A 16,521-nucleotide genomic window follows, 5' to 3' on the forward strand; every position below is an offset into this window, starting at 1 on the left:
TGCTATCCGTCATGAGGTTTTATTGATCCATCATCTGGAGAATTTTAACAAATAAGTTATTTCAGTTATTTTGGGAATTGCTGGTGTTTTTTGTGAAAACAAAAAAATGATAGTAAACTGATCTCCCCTGTGATCTCTCTAACTGCCGAAGACAAGAATGGCTGAACATGGCTTTCCCTTCCCTTGCAGTTTTCAGGTCAGCTGTAGATAAAGATGTCAGAGTTTGTCTGAGGTTTTCAGAAACCTGAAGCAGGCAGGGGGTCCATTTTAGCTGCTTGAAGCAAATAGCATGGCTGTTGATCTGGTATTTCCATGGCCTATGGGTTAGAATAGCTATCTATATTAAAATTGTTACAAATAATAATGAACTATATAATATAGGTAAATTTATAAGTAAATATACATTGAATTTAAGTTTAAATTCATATTACTTCATTAATATATTTTATCAGAAGCTTACTAGAGCATTAAATACTATTACATTTTAAGGTGGATATAATTCAACTTTTGCTAGTAGCTTAAAGTGTAAGTTGGGAACTCATCACGTTGAATGCCATGCACACTCATTCATTTTAATTTGTGCTTGTTACTTGATCTGTTTCTGAGTTTTCTTCCCTGTATTTAGAAGAAAAACTGTGGTGTGAGGGGGAAGGACATTTGTCACGGAATGGTAACACATTAAATTAATGCTTTTGAAATACTTTCAGGGCTGTAAAAAATATGTATTTGGTAAGGTCATGATAAGTCTAATTAGTGCTCTTAACTTTTACTTCTTCTGCACAGCTAAAACTGCACCAAGATCTCCAGATCGACGTACAAGCCGAGGTATCCATTCTCAGACAGGCTCTTTCTCTGCTCCGGCTTTGGCTGCAAGCAAGGAAAACCTCCCAGTGCTTAACACTAGGATTATCTGCCCAGGTAATTATGATTTTGAAATATGCTGTTCCTTACACTACTTTAACATTGCCTTCTGTTCCCCTGCTGGCTGTCAAATAATGATTTTTACTTCATGTCAGGAGCCCTGAATTTATTTGAACCGACATACACATCTTTGTGTTGTATCATATGGTAGGAAATGCAAAATAATGTGGAAGATTCCTGATCATTTGGCACAATACCACATGTAGCAGTAGTGTTACGTTTGATCCTGGAGGATGAAAAATGAAATTCAGGATCTTAGAATAATAGAATCACAGCATGGTTTGGGTTGGAAGGGTCCTCTAAAGGTCATCTAGATCATGAGCAGGGACATCTTTCACTAGATCAGGTTCCTCAAAGCCCCATCCAACCTGACCTTGAACACTTCGAATTATGGGACATCCACAACTTCTGTGGGCAACCTGTGCCAGTGTCTCACCACCCTCCTCATAAAAAATTTCTTCCTTATGTCCAATCTAAACCTGCCCTCTTTGAGTTTAAAACTGTTGCCCCTTGTCCTGTCACTACAGGCCCTAGGGAAAACTTCTCAGTCTTTCTTACAAGCCCCCTTTATATTTTGCAAGGCCACAATAAGGTCTCCCCGAAGCCTTCTCTTTTCCAAGCTGAATAACCCCAACTGTCTCAGCCTTTCTTCATAGGAAAAGTGTTCCAGCCTTCTGACCGTTTTCACGTCCCTCCTCTGGACCTGCCCCATCAGGTCCATGTGTTTCTTGTGCTGGGGACACCAGAGCTGGATGCAGTACTCCAGGTGGGGTCTCATGAGAGCGGAGTAGAGGGGCAGAATCACCTCCCTCGACCGGCTGCCCACGCTGCTTTTGATGCAGCCCAGGATACGGTTGACTTTCTGGGCTGCAAGCGGACGTTGCAGCTCATGTCCAATTTTTCATCCACCAGTATCTCCAAGTCCTTCTATCATTCATCCTAATCAGTGGGGGCTATGAAGGAGCTGAGGGACAGAGCCATGTAAAGTTCAACCCTCTGAATAAGAGGTATCTGTAGATACCTCTCAGGAAATGGGTAACTGAAACTACACAAAGCTGCTGTGCAGTAATAACAGTTGAAAAAAAATCTGTTCTTATCCAAATGCAATTAATACTAGGGGCACCAGTAAAACACTGTTTTAATTAACTTCATTAGTATAGTTGAAACAATGGAACTGAGCTTACATTTTTCTTTAGGTCCATTTGAAAGCTTTTAGAAGGTACTTTTCTTTGTTTACATGCATTACAGTGTTTTGCAGAGTGACTTTGATACTAGTCAAGGTAGGCATGGCAAGGCTGTGACCTTTCCACAAATGAAGTTAAACTAGGACCCAAGGAAAATCATGGACAGTTTGGAGATGAAGATTAAACTAAATAAAAAGCTCTAGAAGTGGTTTTGGATATTAGGTGACCCATTTGGTTACTATGCCAGCCAGTGAGTCTTGGCCTGAAATCCTGAATTTTCTTTGTTTTTTTTCTTTCTCAATGGTGGTACCTGAAGAGTCAGCCACCGCACCGCAGCATAGCTGCCCTTCTGCTCAAGAGAGCCAGAGACCTGAAAAGATAACCAACATAGGTAAAAACTAAGACAGAAACACAATCATTCCCTATAAGGATTTAATGAATACTTTGTCTCTCAGTATGTGGCTTACGTTACGACAATACATGTTTCTCTATTTATCATATATAAATTGGTCGTTTGTTATTTTTTCCTGTTTTTTTTAAATCAGGTTTGAGGGCTGGTCTAGCTGCTTCTATTGCAGGAAGTTCAATTATTAGCAAAATGTTGCTAGCAAACATCGATCCATTTGGTGCTACGCCGTTTATTGACCCGGATCCAGATTCACTGTAAGATTTTTTTTTTTTTCCAAATTTACTGTTTTGCTTTAGTTTGCTTTTCTTAAGCTTTTTTTTTTTACTTTTTTGTAATCTTTTTTTTTCATTATGAAATTCTGTTTTGCTGTCATTTGCTGTCAGTACACCTCAAGGTCTGAAAACAAGTTGGATTGTGCCATTTTAGTTATGAGTAGTGCAGAAATGTCTTGCAGCAGCAGAAATAATAGGACATATTTGCTCACTTACCCTTGCCCATTGGCTCTGAGAGGAGGCCAGCAGTCCTTCAGAGCTGGGTTTTCCTGCCCGAACCACTGGTCTGAACAGAAGCTCAGTGACCAACAAGGTGCTGAGGCAGGTCTGGGCACTTCATAGTGGAGGAAGAAGAAGAGTGTCCCCCTAAGGACTGGAGCAGTGAGGTGGAAATTTTGTGTCCTAAGCTGTGTCTGCTTCCCAGAGCTGGGTGTAACATTGGCAGAGACTTATGGATGGTATCTGGATTGTGTGCTGCGGCTCGCCTAAAATAAAGCACTGCTTTATTGCCGGCAGCATCAGCCAAACATCTAGCACCAGCACACCTAAACGCAGCCTGGGTGCTTGGCCCGGTGTGGTGCTGCTGTCTCAGAGCCGTGCCCGGGGCAGCAATTTCCTCATATTCCATTGTTAATTTTGGGTATGGTGGAGGTAGTGCTAGGATGGGGGTGTGTTACAGTTTCTTCTTTGTCCTATGGCAAGTAACTTGCACTTGCAAAGGAGCTAGCAGCAAATCTGTCTCTAAAACTGCCGTTGGGTTTCCTCAGGGAGATTCAGAAGAAACATCTCTTGGCGTCTCTTGGTCGATGTATCTGTTCTGAGACCAACCACAATCTTGGTCAAAGCTCTGTTTGTCCAGGTACTGTGTAAATGTACACCTAATTATCTCTTTTCTTCTAACAGGGAGGGATATTCAGAAAAATGTGTCATGAACAACTACTTTGGAATTGGGTTAGATGCAAAAATTTCACTAGAATTTAATAACAAGCGAGAAGAGCACCCTGAAAAGTGCAGGTAATATACTTGTCAGTAATAGAGGCAAGATGTTTCCATTATTTTCTTTTCCTTATCTCTTTATTTGAATTTCTTAACTTTTTTGCATCCTACGAATACAAGACATAATAATGTGTGTATTTCAATATGTGAATCTTGTTTTACCTGTTTTCAGAAGTCGGACAAAAAACATGATGTGGTATGGAGTTCTTGGCACAAAAGAGCTACTGCAGAGAACTTACAAGAACTTAGAACAAAAAGTTCAACTTGAGGTAAATTTTATTTATGGGCAGAATGAATATTTTTGCTTCCACAATGTGTAGTGAAGAATTTGGGCTTCCTCTTGGAACCTTTTAGAGTTCTTATGTTGACCCAAGCTGACCTCAAAGGCACTGTGTAAAAATGTGCTATGTAAGAGGTGGTTGCCCAGGTGTTTTTTTGGAATAAAATGTCAGTACTTAAATATCCCAAAATATCCAGTGTAATGTTTCTTGTAATTGCTGGGGTTTTTTTCAGAAATTTTCTTGTATAGATAGGGTATGTTTCTTAATGTTCACTGCATTGAAGGGAGAGACCAGGTTTTAAGGAGAATAACAGAACTGATCATACACTAAACAGAAGGAAAGAGATAAGGAGTCTTAGTCCTTCAGGTTCATTTTAAGCTATCTGAAAGCTTGATTACACATATAGGGAGAGCACACACATGATCTTAGTCAAAAAATCCTGACAGAAGAGGGGAGATTCTGAATGCTCATCACAAGAAGCTCCGCTACACCTATAGAGACTGTCTCTAATAGGTGTTTGAGACAGTCACACAAAAGAAGCAAGGCATTATCACAGCAACAACAAATGCAGTGTAAATTATCTAAAGATGGTTATTTTTTATCTTTTAAGTTATAACATAAAATCCAAGTCTTCTTCACGATACTGGGAACTTGGAGATATAAAGGATTACCAAATGCAAAAAAGGACTATGGGATGGTTACAGTTGTTTTCACCCAAAGAATATCTAGACTGGATTTTGACCAAGAACATACATAATTTCTCTTTTTACTTCATGCTAACCATTTGATATGGAAGTTCATGATATTTATATGAAGATAACTTCTTAAGTTGAAAGAATAATTTTAAGTTACTGGAACTCTTTCTTACTCCTCTGAGATTAAGGAAGATTTTGTCTGGTAGCAGCAGATTGCTGTTATCTAAAGATTGAGTAATTATCAAGAAATTGTGCAGTAATAAGTGAATATAATGACACGAAAGAACATTATGTATGCTACGGATAGAATTCTAATTTAAGGATCTTTTGAATAAGATTCAAATAAGATTCAATAAGGCATTCAAACCTGACCTTTCCATAATTATTTCTTATATTTCTGGAAGTAAACCAGCAAGTAGAATTTCATATTTAGTATTGCCTTGCATAATATTAGCCTTATGCTAAAATGTGTGATGAGGCGCTTGGCATTGGAAAATTAAAAATATCAATTTCAGGAATTGGAGGCAGACCTCTACTACAACAAAAATGGCTGTGAAGCATCTATTAATATCAAGGCATATTTTGGATACTATCACATTTTGATTAAAATGATAAATTCTGTCTTGTTGCTGAGATTAAATCATAAAAAGAGAGCACTAAGCACATTCTGGAAATGATTTTGCATCTCTTTCTCCTCCCGATAAAATTGCTACAGATTTTGTCCTTATTTCCTGAGGATTTCTATTTCATTTGTATAATTTTAAGATCCTTTTGTGGGACTGGTAACTTGCAGTAATCTAGCAATCTTCTGTAAAGGCAACTTTACCTCCAAATTCATGATGCCCAGAGTGACACCTGAAGACAGCATTTATGACCATATATTTCCAACTTGTTTCAAATCCACGCTTGTGGCACTGCTGCAGGACTGCACTTTTGACTCCCAGTTGAATGGTTTGAGATTGTTGGGCTCACCTCTGCAGGCAGTTGTACTGCTGGAAGTCAAGAGTGATTTCACTGAAGTCTTTAAATTTACTCTTGGCCATAAGTAGGGTGAGATTGACCTATGTCATCCCACGATCGTGCTGAGTAGGAGTTGCTTATGGAGTTGCAACTTGGAGTTGCTTATGGGTTTTGGAGGATAAAGAGGTAAGAAAGAGGGAATAAATGGTTGGTCATAGGAGTGACCTCTTACCTGCAAAATCAACAACTCCTAGCCACTGCCAGGGTAACAACTGTGGGGTCATTCCTAGATTTGCATTTGCGCTTTTGGGAGAAAAGTGAGTTATTTGTACAGGAAGGCAAGTATACAAGTGCTAACAACACTTACATTTAACTACATGTTTGTGGCTATGCCGGAAACATTCTTGGAATTTTTTTTTTTTTTTTCCCTGCTTAATAGACTTAATTAATGTGAAATTGTGAAAAAGTTTCTTTGAAGAGTCATGGAACGCCTCTGCTCTAGATACTAGTGTTTTTTCAGCTTCGCAAAAATTGGTGCTAAGAATGGGAAGAAGAGGTTTGTATTAGAGCTGCTTCACAGCATGGATGGAATAGGCTTGTGTCAACCTATTAATGACTCCATCCTCCCCTGCCAGCTCTGTTGAATCTTCATGTATTAAAAATGACCGATTACTTTTATCACATTATTTAGATACTGAATGAGCTTTTATCCATTACAGTGTGACGGACAGTACATCCCCCTTCCAAGTCTGCAGGGCATAGCTGTGCTAAACATTCCCAGCTATGCTGGTGGGACCAATTTCTGGGGTGGAACCAAAGAAGATGATGTGAGTAACATTAAAAAGAAGTAACCTTCTGGGTGAAACCAGCAATAAATACCATGAACTGCTCTTCTCATTTAATTTTAATAGTAGTAGCATATAGTTTGGATAGCAACTCTTATTCAGGGAGGCTGTTTGAGTTTAAACTGTATTGTCTTGTATTTGATTTTTTTAATTGAAAATATACCCCATGATTTTTCACTGGCTATTGCCTTCTGTCATGTCCATTCCAGCAAAACATTCATAATAAGGCTTAATTTTTTTTTTCAAAAATTGCTCTATGAGAGAGTATTTTTAGAAACTAATTTTGTAAACAAATAGTTTCTTTTTATACTGTTTTACAAACTCTTGTAAATGAGGTTTCTCAAAGCACAGATTCCTGTGTTTGCTATAGTCTAACAATAAACAAGGTGGACAAGGATAATCACTCACGGTTTATACCTGAATTTTCCTCCTGTTCTTCAAACAGCTTTGGACTATGGTGATTCAGAAAATGAGGACTGATGCATTTAGTGACTGATAATTTAGTGGGGGTAGTGATCCGGTTTTTAAACATTATTTTCAATGAACTTCTAAAATATTTGAAGATACCTTTTTTTCCCTTCTTCCTCTCATCTTGTAAGAAACGTTATGCTACTCGGATACCTAAATGTCTTACATCTTGGAGCAGTCTTACTGCTGCCATCCATGTCACGCACAGTGCAACAACTGTAATTACTAGCAGATTATACTAATTCTGCATGTCCTGATTTAGTGTGTGTGAGGTCTGAATCACCTAAAACTGTAGTTGCAAATTAGCATATGATTTTAATGTAGGCAATCCAGGACTTTTTTTCCCAAAATGCTTTTCATTTCTTGTGAGTTATTATCCTTTGCTTTTATTTTTATATATATATATTATATATATATATGTATACACACACATATGACACACATACAGACACACACATCTATAAAAGTCACAAAAAATATTTAAACATGTTTCAATGTCCTGGTCTTATTTTTGGTATATGCCAGAGGATGGCAGTTGTGTTTATATTTGCCTATGGATATCTAAAGTTTTTATATACTCCATGTTCATATTCATAACTTGAAAGCATCTCTAACATCTGCTCAGCTGCTGTTCAGGAGTTTCTTTTTCTCCCTGGACTGCCTCACTGAGAGAGAAGATCTGTCCTAGCTGTCATACTGATACACAGCAAATGTGTGTGTCTTGGAGCAGTTTTACTGATATTTTTAGTCTCCTGGTGATCAGATGTGCCAGCAAAGTGGCATGTTTGTTGTGGATGGAGTTAGGAGCATAATTCACTGCTTTAGTGCAGTCTTGAGTGACTGATCATCAGAGGTGGTGGTGGTGGTCTGAAGCGCTGCTGGTTCTGCTTGCCTGGACACGAAAAAGATGTTGCCTCAACAGCTGCAAATATTCCTGAAACATTATTGGTAAGCCAAGCAGGGCAGCTGCACACTGACCAACTTGAGCGGGGCTTGTTTAGGCATGATTTTTTGGTGTCCAGAAGACAGGCTGGAAACATGACCTGCAACAGGAAAGGAGGGACTTGTTTCTTGAACAGAGGTTTGTTTGCCTTTATTAAAAAAAAAAAAAAGTGGTTGGTTTTCAGTACAGATATGTTTTACTGATGGAGAGACACAGCAGACTCATATGCCCATCCTTTTGGTAAAATGGAAGCACAAAATAAATGAAATTTTACAACTACTTTTTCTTGACCTATGCAGAACTGGCTCTGTAGGTGGAAGTTGTACTTGTTAAACTGGATCAAGGACTCTCCATACTTGTTACCTTGGAATAACAAAATCACTGTCATTGCTCTTTTTCACTGTCTTTGCTCTTTTCAAGACGTTCACATCCCCATGTGAAAAATGGAAACATTTCCATGGAAACTGGAAACATTCAGATGGAGAAACCTTTTGCTTCAAAACAGTCTAGACCCAGTAAAATTGCACTTCTGTTGATGCTCATCTGCTCAAGTCATACTTGTGCAATCCTGCGATGCTCTGAAGGGAAGTGCCACCTGGATGTGGCACTGAACTATGGCAACTGTGCTGTGCAGCCCTTTTTCCTGAGAAGCCCTCCTCAGCCTCCTGGCCAAAGCCACCACTCACTGCACTGGGGTGAAGGCTGCTGCTGGCCTGGTGGGCAGCAGGGACCAAAGTCCCTTGCCCTCTTCCCCATCCTTTCCCTCCCTGAGCCAGTGCTGCAGACACTGTCTGGATTACACAGACCTGGATCTGCACCCTCTTACTCTTCACCTCCAGGAAATCCTCTCTCAGGTGCCTCTGATGCAGCTTACTCTGCCCCCGGTGCCAGCCAAGGTGGTGTGAGTACTACTCAGAGAGGTGATCTCTCTACCCATTAAACTCTTACTGGAGTGATTTCTCCTGCTGGTTTTTCTCCCTCATTGCTCCCTATTTCATATCAGCATGAAATGGTCAAGCTTCAAGTGACCTTAGTATGGTATCTCCTGCCAGACCCAGTTGAACGGCACCCTAAGACTTGTCCTGTGGCATGGCTGAATTCCCCTGCAGGACACCAGGTGGCAATGGCACACATGAGACTTCATTCGCTTTGTGTAAGCTCATGGAAATTCAGCGTCTTGGCTGGATATCAGGATGTTTGTTCTGTACAGAAGCGTTTTTCATATTTACAGCAGATAATGGCATACAGCGCAAACAAGATCTTCTTCAGTATGAAAACTTTGTTTAACAAAGCCAAGTATGGACTCATGCCGGTTTCCAGAGAATTCAGAATATAAAAAGATACGCAATTCTGAGAAGAAAACCACCATTATTCCTCTTAACTTTGAGAACCTCTTATATATTAAGTGCATTAACCAAGCAGAGATTTGAACTGGCCTTTTATCTTGCTTTGAAAAACATTTCTTCGTCTGCACGCCGAAACATGCCATCCTTCCTATATAAGGATATGCCTCATCAGTCAGATATTTGAAATACTATTAGCATAGCTGTTTTAAAATAATATTTGCCTACTGTCTACATTATCTCACTCCTGTGACTTCTGAGAGACAGTGTAGTTACTCTACAGTAAATAAGTTAGAGCATTTGAATGTTGAAAACAAATCTGTAAATGAATCTGTGCTTCACTGAACATGCAATCTAAACACTAGATTTACCAGCAAAAATGGAATATTTTCTTTCCCTTTCAGATATTTGGGGCTCCATCGTTCGATGATAAAATCTTAGAAGTTGTTGCAGTATTTGGCAGCATGCAGATGGCAGTTTCAAGAGTCATCAAACTGCAGCACCACAGGATAGCTCAGGTTTGTTTCTTACTTGAAAGCATGCAACATGGTTGGCAGCAGCTTGGGATGCTGGCAAGTAGCGGTACTCTTGATGACCACTACCCTATACGTTAATAAAATGCTGACATTGTTTTAATTTTAACGGGTAACAAATTGTCTTCAATGATGAATGAAGTATAAAAGTGCTTCATCCTTGAGACAAACCTGGAGGGAAGCCATAGCTCCTAGTAATCAACATATTTCAGGTGGCCCGTCAGTTTCATTAGTATTTACTGCCCTGTAAAATAACGCGTTTGTTCTTTTCCAGTGTCGGTCAGTAAAGATCACCATACTTGGTGATGAAGGGGTTCCAGTGCAAGTTGATGGAGAGGCATGGATCCAACCCCCAGGAGTGATTAAGATCATACATAAAAACAGAGCTCAGATGTTAACACGAGACAGAGTATGTTGCACAAAGGGTGTTACGAGATACTGTTACTAACATTGTTTCTGTAATAATTTGATTCAGTTATAACTTGAACAAAACAGTACTTATAAAAATGTTTTATAACTATCTATATAACTTATATGATTACTTAAAGTTGCATAATTTCTATAATAAGCTAGCTAGAGAATTGCTCTTTTGTATGTGACACAGTTCTTTGTTAGCTTTTATCAGTTTTATTAGTGCTATTCCTGTATTCTTATTAATATATAGTAAGAAGTAGAATAGTCAAAATTTTATATCCCCCCCCTTGTCTTTCTCTCTTTCTTTCTTTTTATTCTCTTTCTATTTCTTCTCTAGGTGTATTACCTCATTACCTCAATCACATACTGGAAGTTCTGGCACAGTTGCACAGATGGCAAAGTTCTCTAATGTCCATTTTTCAGAATAACTTTCTGCAGCTTTCTCTCCTGTCTCTCTCTGTTCTACTAATCCTCCTTCTTCCCCATGACCCAGTCTCAGACAGAAGAGACATGAGCAGAACCTAGTCACAAAGCCACTGGAGAGTTCATGCTTGTCTAGGATTACTGGGTGAAAGGCATTAACTGCCCCTCAGTTCTCCGTCCACGAGATGGACAGTGAATCTAGGGTGCAGTTAATGGCATTTGAACTATATTTTAGTAAATTCATTACTGGGGTGCTGGTCGACAGCCAGCTGAACATGAGCCAGCAGTGTGCCCAAGTGGCCAAGAAGGCCAACAGCATCCTGGCTTGGATGAGGAATAGTGTGGCCAGCAGGAGCAGGGAAGTGATTGTGCCCCTGTACTCGGCACTGGTGAGGCCGCAGCTGGAATACGGTGTCCAGTTTTGGGCCCCACACTACAAGAAAGATATTGAGGTGCTGGAGCATGTCCAGAGAAGGGCAACAAGGCTGGTGAAGGGTCTGGAGCACAGGCCTTCTGAGGAGCGGCTGAGGGAACTGGGGTTGTTTAGCCTGGAGAAGAGGAGGCTGAGGGGAGACCTTATCGCTCTCTACAACTACCTGAAAGGAGGTTGTAGTGAGGTGGGTGTTGGTCTCTTCTCCCACGTAGTTAGCGATAGGATGAGAGGAAATGGGCTCAAGCTGCGCCAGGGGAGGTTTAGGCTGGAAATTAGGAGAAATTTCTTCACAGAAACGGTGGTCAGGCATTGGAACAGGCTGCCCAGAGAGGTGGTGGAGTCACCATCCCTGGAGGTGTTCAAAAAACGTGTAGACATAGCACTTCCAGGACATGGTTTAGTGGGCATGGTGGTGTTGGGTTGATGATTGGAATGATGATCTTAGAGGTCCTTTCCAACCTTAATGATTCCTAGTTTTTACTTTCATTATAAATGATCCAACCACCAAGCCAGGAGGCGTGGGGTTGCTACTCTACCCTTAATTGGTTTAGTGGTGGACTTGGTAGTGTTAGGTTAATGGTTGGACTGGATGATCTTAAAGGTCTTTTCCAACCTAAACGATTCTGTGATTTTTTTCCACCATTTTTTATGTTTGAAGCTTCTATTACTTTCAGATTTGGATCTTACTATCCATGCTTGTATTATCACTGTCTTTGTGTTCTTACTGTTTTGAAAGATGCTTATTGAGGATACAGGAGGGAGAGAAAGAAAGCGAGCTTTTAAATTGACTTATTCTCTATACTAAATTTAAAAAAAATTAAATGTAATGTCATTATTTATAGAGGCTGTATTATTTATATAAAATGAAAATTAAATTATTTGTTAAATTAATTTTAATTAAAAATTATAGAAATTAAAATATATAAAATTAAGTTCTAAAATAAGTAAGAATACTCGAAGTGCTGTGAACTGAATGTATAATTTATTTTGATTAGGCCTTTGAAAACACCCTGAAGTCTTGGGAAGACAAACAGAAGTATGATTCCTGTAAACCTGTCATTCGATCTCCCTTGTACCCTCAGCAGGCTGTTGAATTGGCTACAGAAGAAGAAGTTGCACAGATCCAGCTGTGCTCACAAGCTGCAGAAGAACTTATTACCAGGTACAGTAAAATGAATAAGTTTGGATTGGCAACCTAGACACCAAGACTGAATTATTCATGCAAATGCATACATAGACTTAGAAGTGTATCTTTCCCTGTTTTTTGATTAATGTTTAGTTGCCACTCTATCACTTATTTTGTTATATTTTATTTTACTTTATTTTTAAGGCCCAACTTGTTTATGTATGCTTTTCTTATGTATTTCTGTATTTTTTTGTGTGTGTTTATGTATTTTTTTCTTGTGAAAACTGACTTTCTGAAGGAGCAGTGGAAATGGAAAACTGGAAGACTTCTTTGCAGAGAGGCTTTTGATTGAAACTTCTCTTTTTACGCAGGAGCAAAAATACATTTATTGAAAAAAACCTTTTAGAAGTCAACTTTAGAAGTCAACAGTGTGGATGTATCCACCTGACCTTAACTTCTCCTGACCTTATTTCTCCTTAAAGCCTTGTTACTCACAATTTCAGAAAGATGAGCACTTTTCAATAAACCAGAAAGTTTTCTTAAAATATTGTACAACTAAACAGTTAACACACCAACATTCAAGGAGCCCAAATTCATAGAATCATAGAATCACAGAATGCTTTGGGTTGGAAGGGACCTTTAGAGGTCACCTAGCCCAACCCCCCTGCAGTGAGCAGGGACAGCTTTAACCAGATCAGGTTGCTCAGAGCCCCATCCAACCTGACCTGGAATGTTGCCAGGGATGGGGCCTCTACCACCTCTCTGGGCAACCTGTGCCAGTGCTTCACCACCCTCATTGTAAAAAATTTCTTTCTTATGTCTAGTATAAATCTACCCTCCTTTAGTTTAAATCCATTATTTCTTGGCCTTGCTAAAAAGATCGCCCCCATCCTTCCTGTAGGCCCCCTTTAAGTACTGGAAGGCCACAATAAGGTCTCCTCGCAGCCTTCTCTTTTCCAGGCTGAACAACCCCAACTCTCTCAGCCTGTCCTCGTAGGAGATTGCCAGGTAAAATCTTCGTACCTTTTTGCATTCATCCACTCATTTATTGTTATTGCAGCTTTCTATTTCATTCCTAATGGTGAAAATCCTCATCTCTGTACCCCTGGACACTTCAGTAATTTATATAGGTTGAGATGATAGTGAGCTGGTGGTATAAAATTGATCCCACAGCCTTGCTTATTTTCAAGAACTACTTTCTTCCTGAGATGCGAGTATTTTAATAAAGAAGGCACTTCAATTTTCACAGAAAAAAAAAACCCCTAGATTTTTTTAAGAAAAGCATTTTTTTAAAATCAGAACATTTTATAAAGCTGCTACTCGGTTCATCATGATGACACATTATCTTAAGCATCAAAATCAATTCTTGGAGTATCTGTTGAGTTGCACCGATAATATAAGAAAGGAATTGAAGAACTACATATTCTTTTTATACTGTGGTGGTGACTTAAGTAGACATAGAAGAATAATTTAGGTTATAAATTACCCAAAGTGAAGTTTAGTCAAGACAGCTTAAAAATGTTACTGTTCTAGAGATGGTCCTGAGGTTGTACTTACAGCTGGACCTCCCATAATCTCAAATGACTGCAGCCAATTTTAATGTCACATCTGAAGGATATGCCTTGTGAAACAGGTGTAATGTTTTTTAAGATAACTTCAAGTAAGTTATCTTAATGTGCTAGGGTTTAACTTCAAGTAAGTTGTCTTATTGTGCTAGGGTTTTCCTCTATTGTTTATCTGAATTAATAGCCCAAACATTTTTTGGTACAATTTTTGTGTAGCATTTGTGTTCTAAGGCAAATAAATGTGTCTCAGTATTCCACAGCAGATTAAATCTTCTGTGTTATGGATATCACTTATATGAGGTGCTGCATTGCTTGAAGAGATACTTGTATTTCAACTTTTGTTATAAACGACTATATTTTTTAAAAGTGTTTTGTGAAACATATCTTTGTGTATTTTGTCATCTGATAATGTTGTGTTCTCTGAAGAATTATTCTTCAAAGGAGGTAAGAAATATTTTTCTCTTTTTCATGTTTTTGTAGAATCTGTGAAGCAGCAAAAATACATGGCCTCTTGGAGCAGGAGCTTGCTCATGCTGTTAATGCATGTTCCCATGCATTAAATAAAGCCAACCCAAGATTTCCTGAGGTAAAGGAAGAACAGAGATTTATGTATAAGTACATAAGCTATAATATCTGTGTGCTTAAGCTTGTGACACAGGAGCTGCATTGTGCTCCCTGTCCCCATATTAAAACAAGTTGGATGATAATTCTTGAAGTTTTTGATAAACAACACTTCTATATATACATACACATGCTCAGATTCAAATGAAATTGCTTAACAGATGAATGGATGCTGTATTTTCTCCCCTTTTTTGCCACTTTTTCTAAGATGAAACTAAAGGGAAAGTTACTTCTGATTCTGAAGGTGCTGCTCTGTATAGGTGATGAATTTGGTAGAGATCATGCTCAATGATTCTGAAATTTATTAATAATACCAGGAATGGGAGTTAGGAGAACTGCCTTTTTACAGAATAGTATTAAAGAGGAGAGTCCCCTCCTGATGTTAGATTGATATGATACCTGAGAAGGCAGAAGATGCAGTTTCTGCATTCATCAGTGTCCTCCCCAGCTGCTATTCTCTTCTGTGAACATGGGATGTTAGAAAGGGATATTAATGACACTTAAAGTGCGGACCTTCTGGGTGTTGTTGTGGGTGGGAGTGAGCACTCAGAAGGTAGATAGGGAATTTGGATTAGAGGCACGGTAAGAGTATGTCTGTTGCCTTTCGGAAGCAGTCAAGAATTCGCTCTATCTGCAACAGAGATCCACAGCCAGGGGTGCTCATCCTGAAGTGATGCAGCAGTGCTCGTTAAATCAAGTGAGGTGGTGTAGCTCTGAGCATGAATAAACCAAACTTGGGTCAGCAAACAGCAAAAACAATAGACAAAGTAGGCTCACATCTGCTTGCAGACAAGTCTGTAGGCACGTCCCCAGACACAGAGTGGAGGCATGACAAAGGCTGAACAAATGCTGTTACTACATACAGGTCAATTCTTGTAGATGCATTCAGAGAAATTTTCATGCTTAATTGTTATCCAAGTGCTATGCAGAGAATGCAAAGGGGATGAGGGGAAATGAGTTTCCTGGTTTCTTTCTTCACACTAGACAATCTGGGTGTTTTCAAGGATTGGATCCCCAAAAGACTAATTAGATAGAGTCTGTCTATATCTAACCTAAATTTATGTATGGTAAATATATTACTTAACCCTTGCTTCTTAAAATATGGCTAGCAGCTTACTTCTGCTAAGGATAAGGTGAACGATTCACATCGACAGTTGTTATTAAATGAGGCCCACAACTTTTCTGTTGGCCTTTGTCATCCATAAAAATCGTGGATTCATCTCACAGGTGGCTGGTCACTTGATGATCTTCAGGATTGTGTAAGGTCATATTAAATGAAGTTGGGGAAAAGACAGTAAATAGATACTACATTTTTGGTTTCTATTCTCAGTGCTGAAGAAGTTGTCAGTGTAGAGCTAAACTGATGTATTTCTCGTAGGAGAAGATGTGTAAGATCTGTGCTGTAAGCCCGAAGTACTTGTTCTCAGTCTGACTTGCATCACTGCAAATAATTTTTATGCTTCTTATTCCCCAGAGCCTTACCAGAAACACTGCCATGGAGATAGCTGTCAATGTGAAGGCCCTACATAATGAAACTGAATCTCTGCTAGTAGGAAGAGTTCCTTTGGTAAGGTCGCAAAATACATGGTTTTATTCCCCCATTCAGATTATCTGTGATTTGTTCTTTGCTGATTTTTTAAATCGGCGCAGGATTTATGACCTGGTACCAGAAGCTCGGTAAGGCCGATTGGAGGATATTACACTGCATTTGTGGTTTGGATCAGAATGAGTTATGAATTTTTGTCCTAGGTTGGCATCCATCTTACCTCACTTCAGATATCTAAGAGGTCATTGCCTGGGCTCTTCTTTTTAATAGTCAATGGAGAGAACTAAGTATCCCTGTTGAGGTTGATTCACACTCAGCTGTCTTGGAGGACTATCTTAGAAAAAGCAAAATCATCTTCTGGAGGTTTAGCATTTAAGAGAACTTCTGGAGTTCTATTATGTGAACATTTTCGGAGTTTAAAGAGAACCTGAGGTGAGAGCTGTTCAGACTCATATTCAACTTCTACAGATCTAATTTGGGCAAGTAAATCTCACCCTTGTTCTAATACCTGTCAGGAATTATTTTATAACCTTTAACTGGTAA

The 16,521-nt window shown here is 39.1% G+C and overlaps 1 protein-coding gene across 2 annotated transcripts in view; it reads left to right on the top strand.

The window, feature by feature from the left end:
- The window catches only part of DGKH (diacylglycerol kinase eta), a 181,432-nt gene that overhangs the window by 152,972 nt on the left and 11,939 nt on the right, over nt 1-16,521 (top strand). For both annotated transcript variants that reach the window (XM_075705709.1, XM_075705716.1), the window contains 10 exons: nt 784-918; nt 2,651-2,768; nt 3,690-3,800; nt 3,955-4,051; nt 6,438-6,545; nt 9,722-9,835; nt 10,125-10,259; nt 12,116-12,282; nt 14,292-14,397; nt 15,907-15,999. In XM_075705709.1, the coding sequence (XP_075561824.1) occupies nt 784-918; nt 2,651-2,768; nt 3,690-3,800; nt 3,955-4,051; nt 6,438-6,545; nt 9,722-9,835; nt 10,125-10,259; nt 12,116-12,282; nt 14,292-14,397; nt 15,907-15,999 (1,184 nt within the window). The remainder of the gene's footprint in view (nt 1-783; nt 919-2,650; nt 2,769-3,689; nt 3,801-3,954; nt 4,052-6,437; nt 6,546-9,721; nt 9,836-10,124; nt 10,260-12,115; nt 12,283-14,291; nt 14,398-15,906; nt 16,000-16,521) is intronic.

This window comes from Pelecanus crispus, chromosome 1, assembly GCF_030463565.1.
Source record: "Pelecanus crispus isolate bPelCri1 chromosome 1, bPelCri1.pri, whole genome shotgun sequence".
Lineage (NCBI taxonomy): Eukaryota > Metazoa > Chordata > Aves > Pelecaniformes > Pelecanidae > Pelecanus > Pelecanus crispus.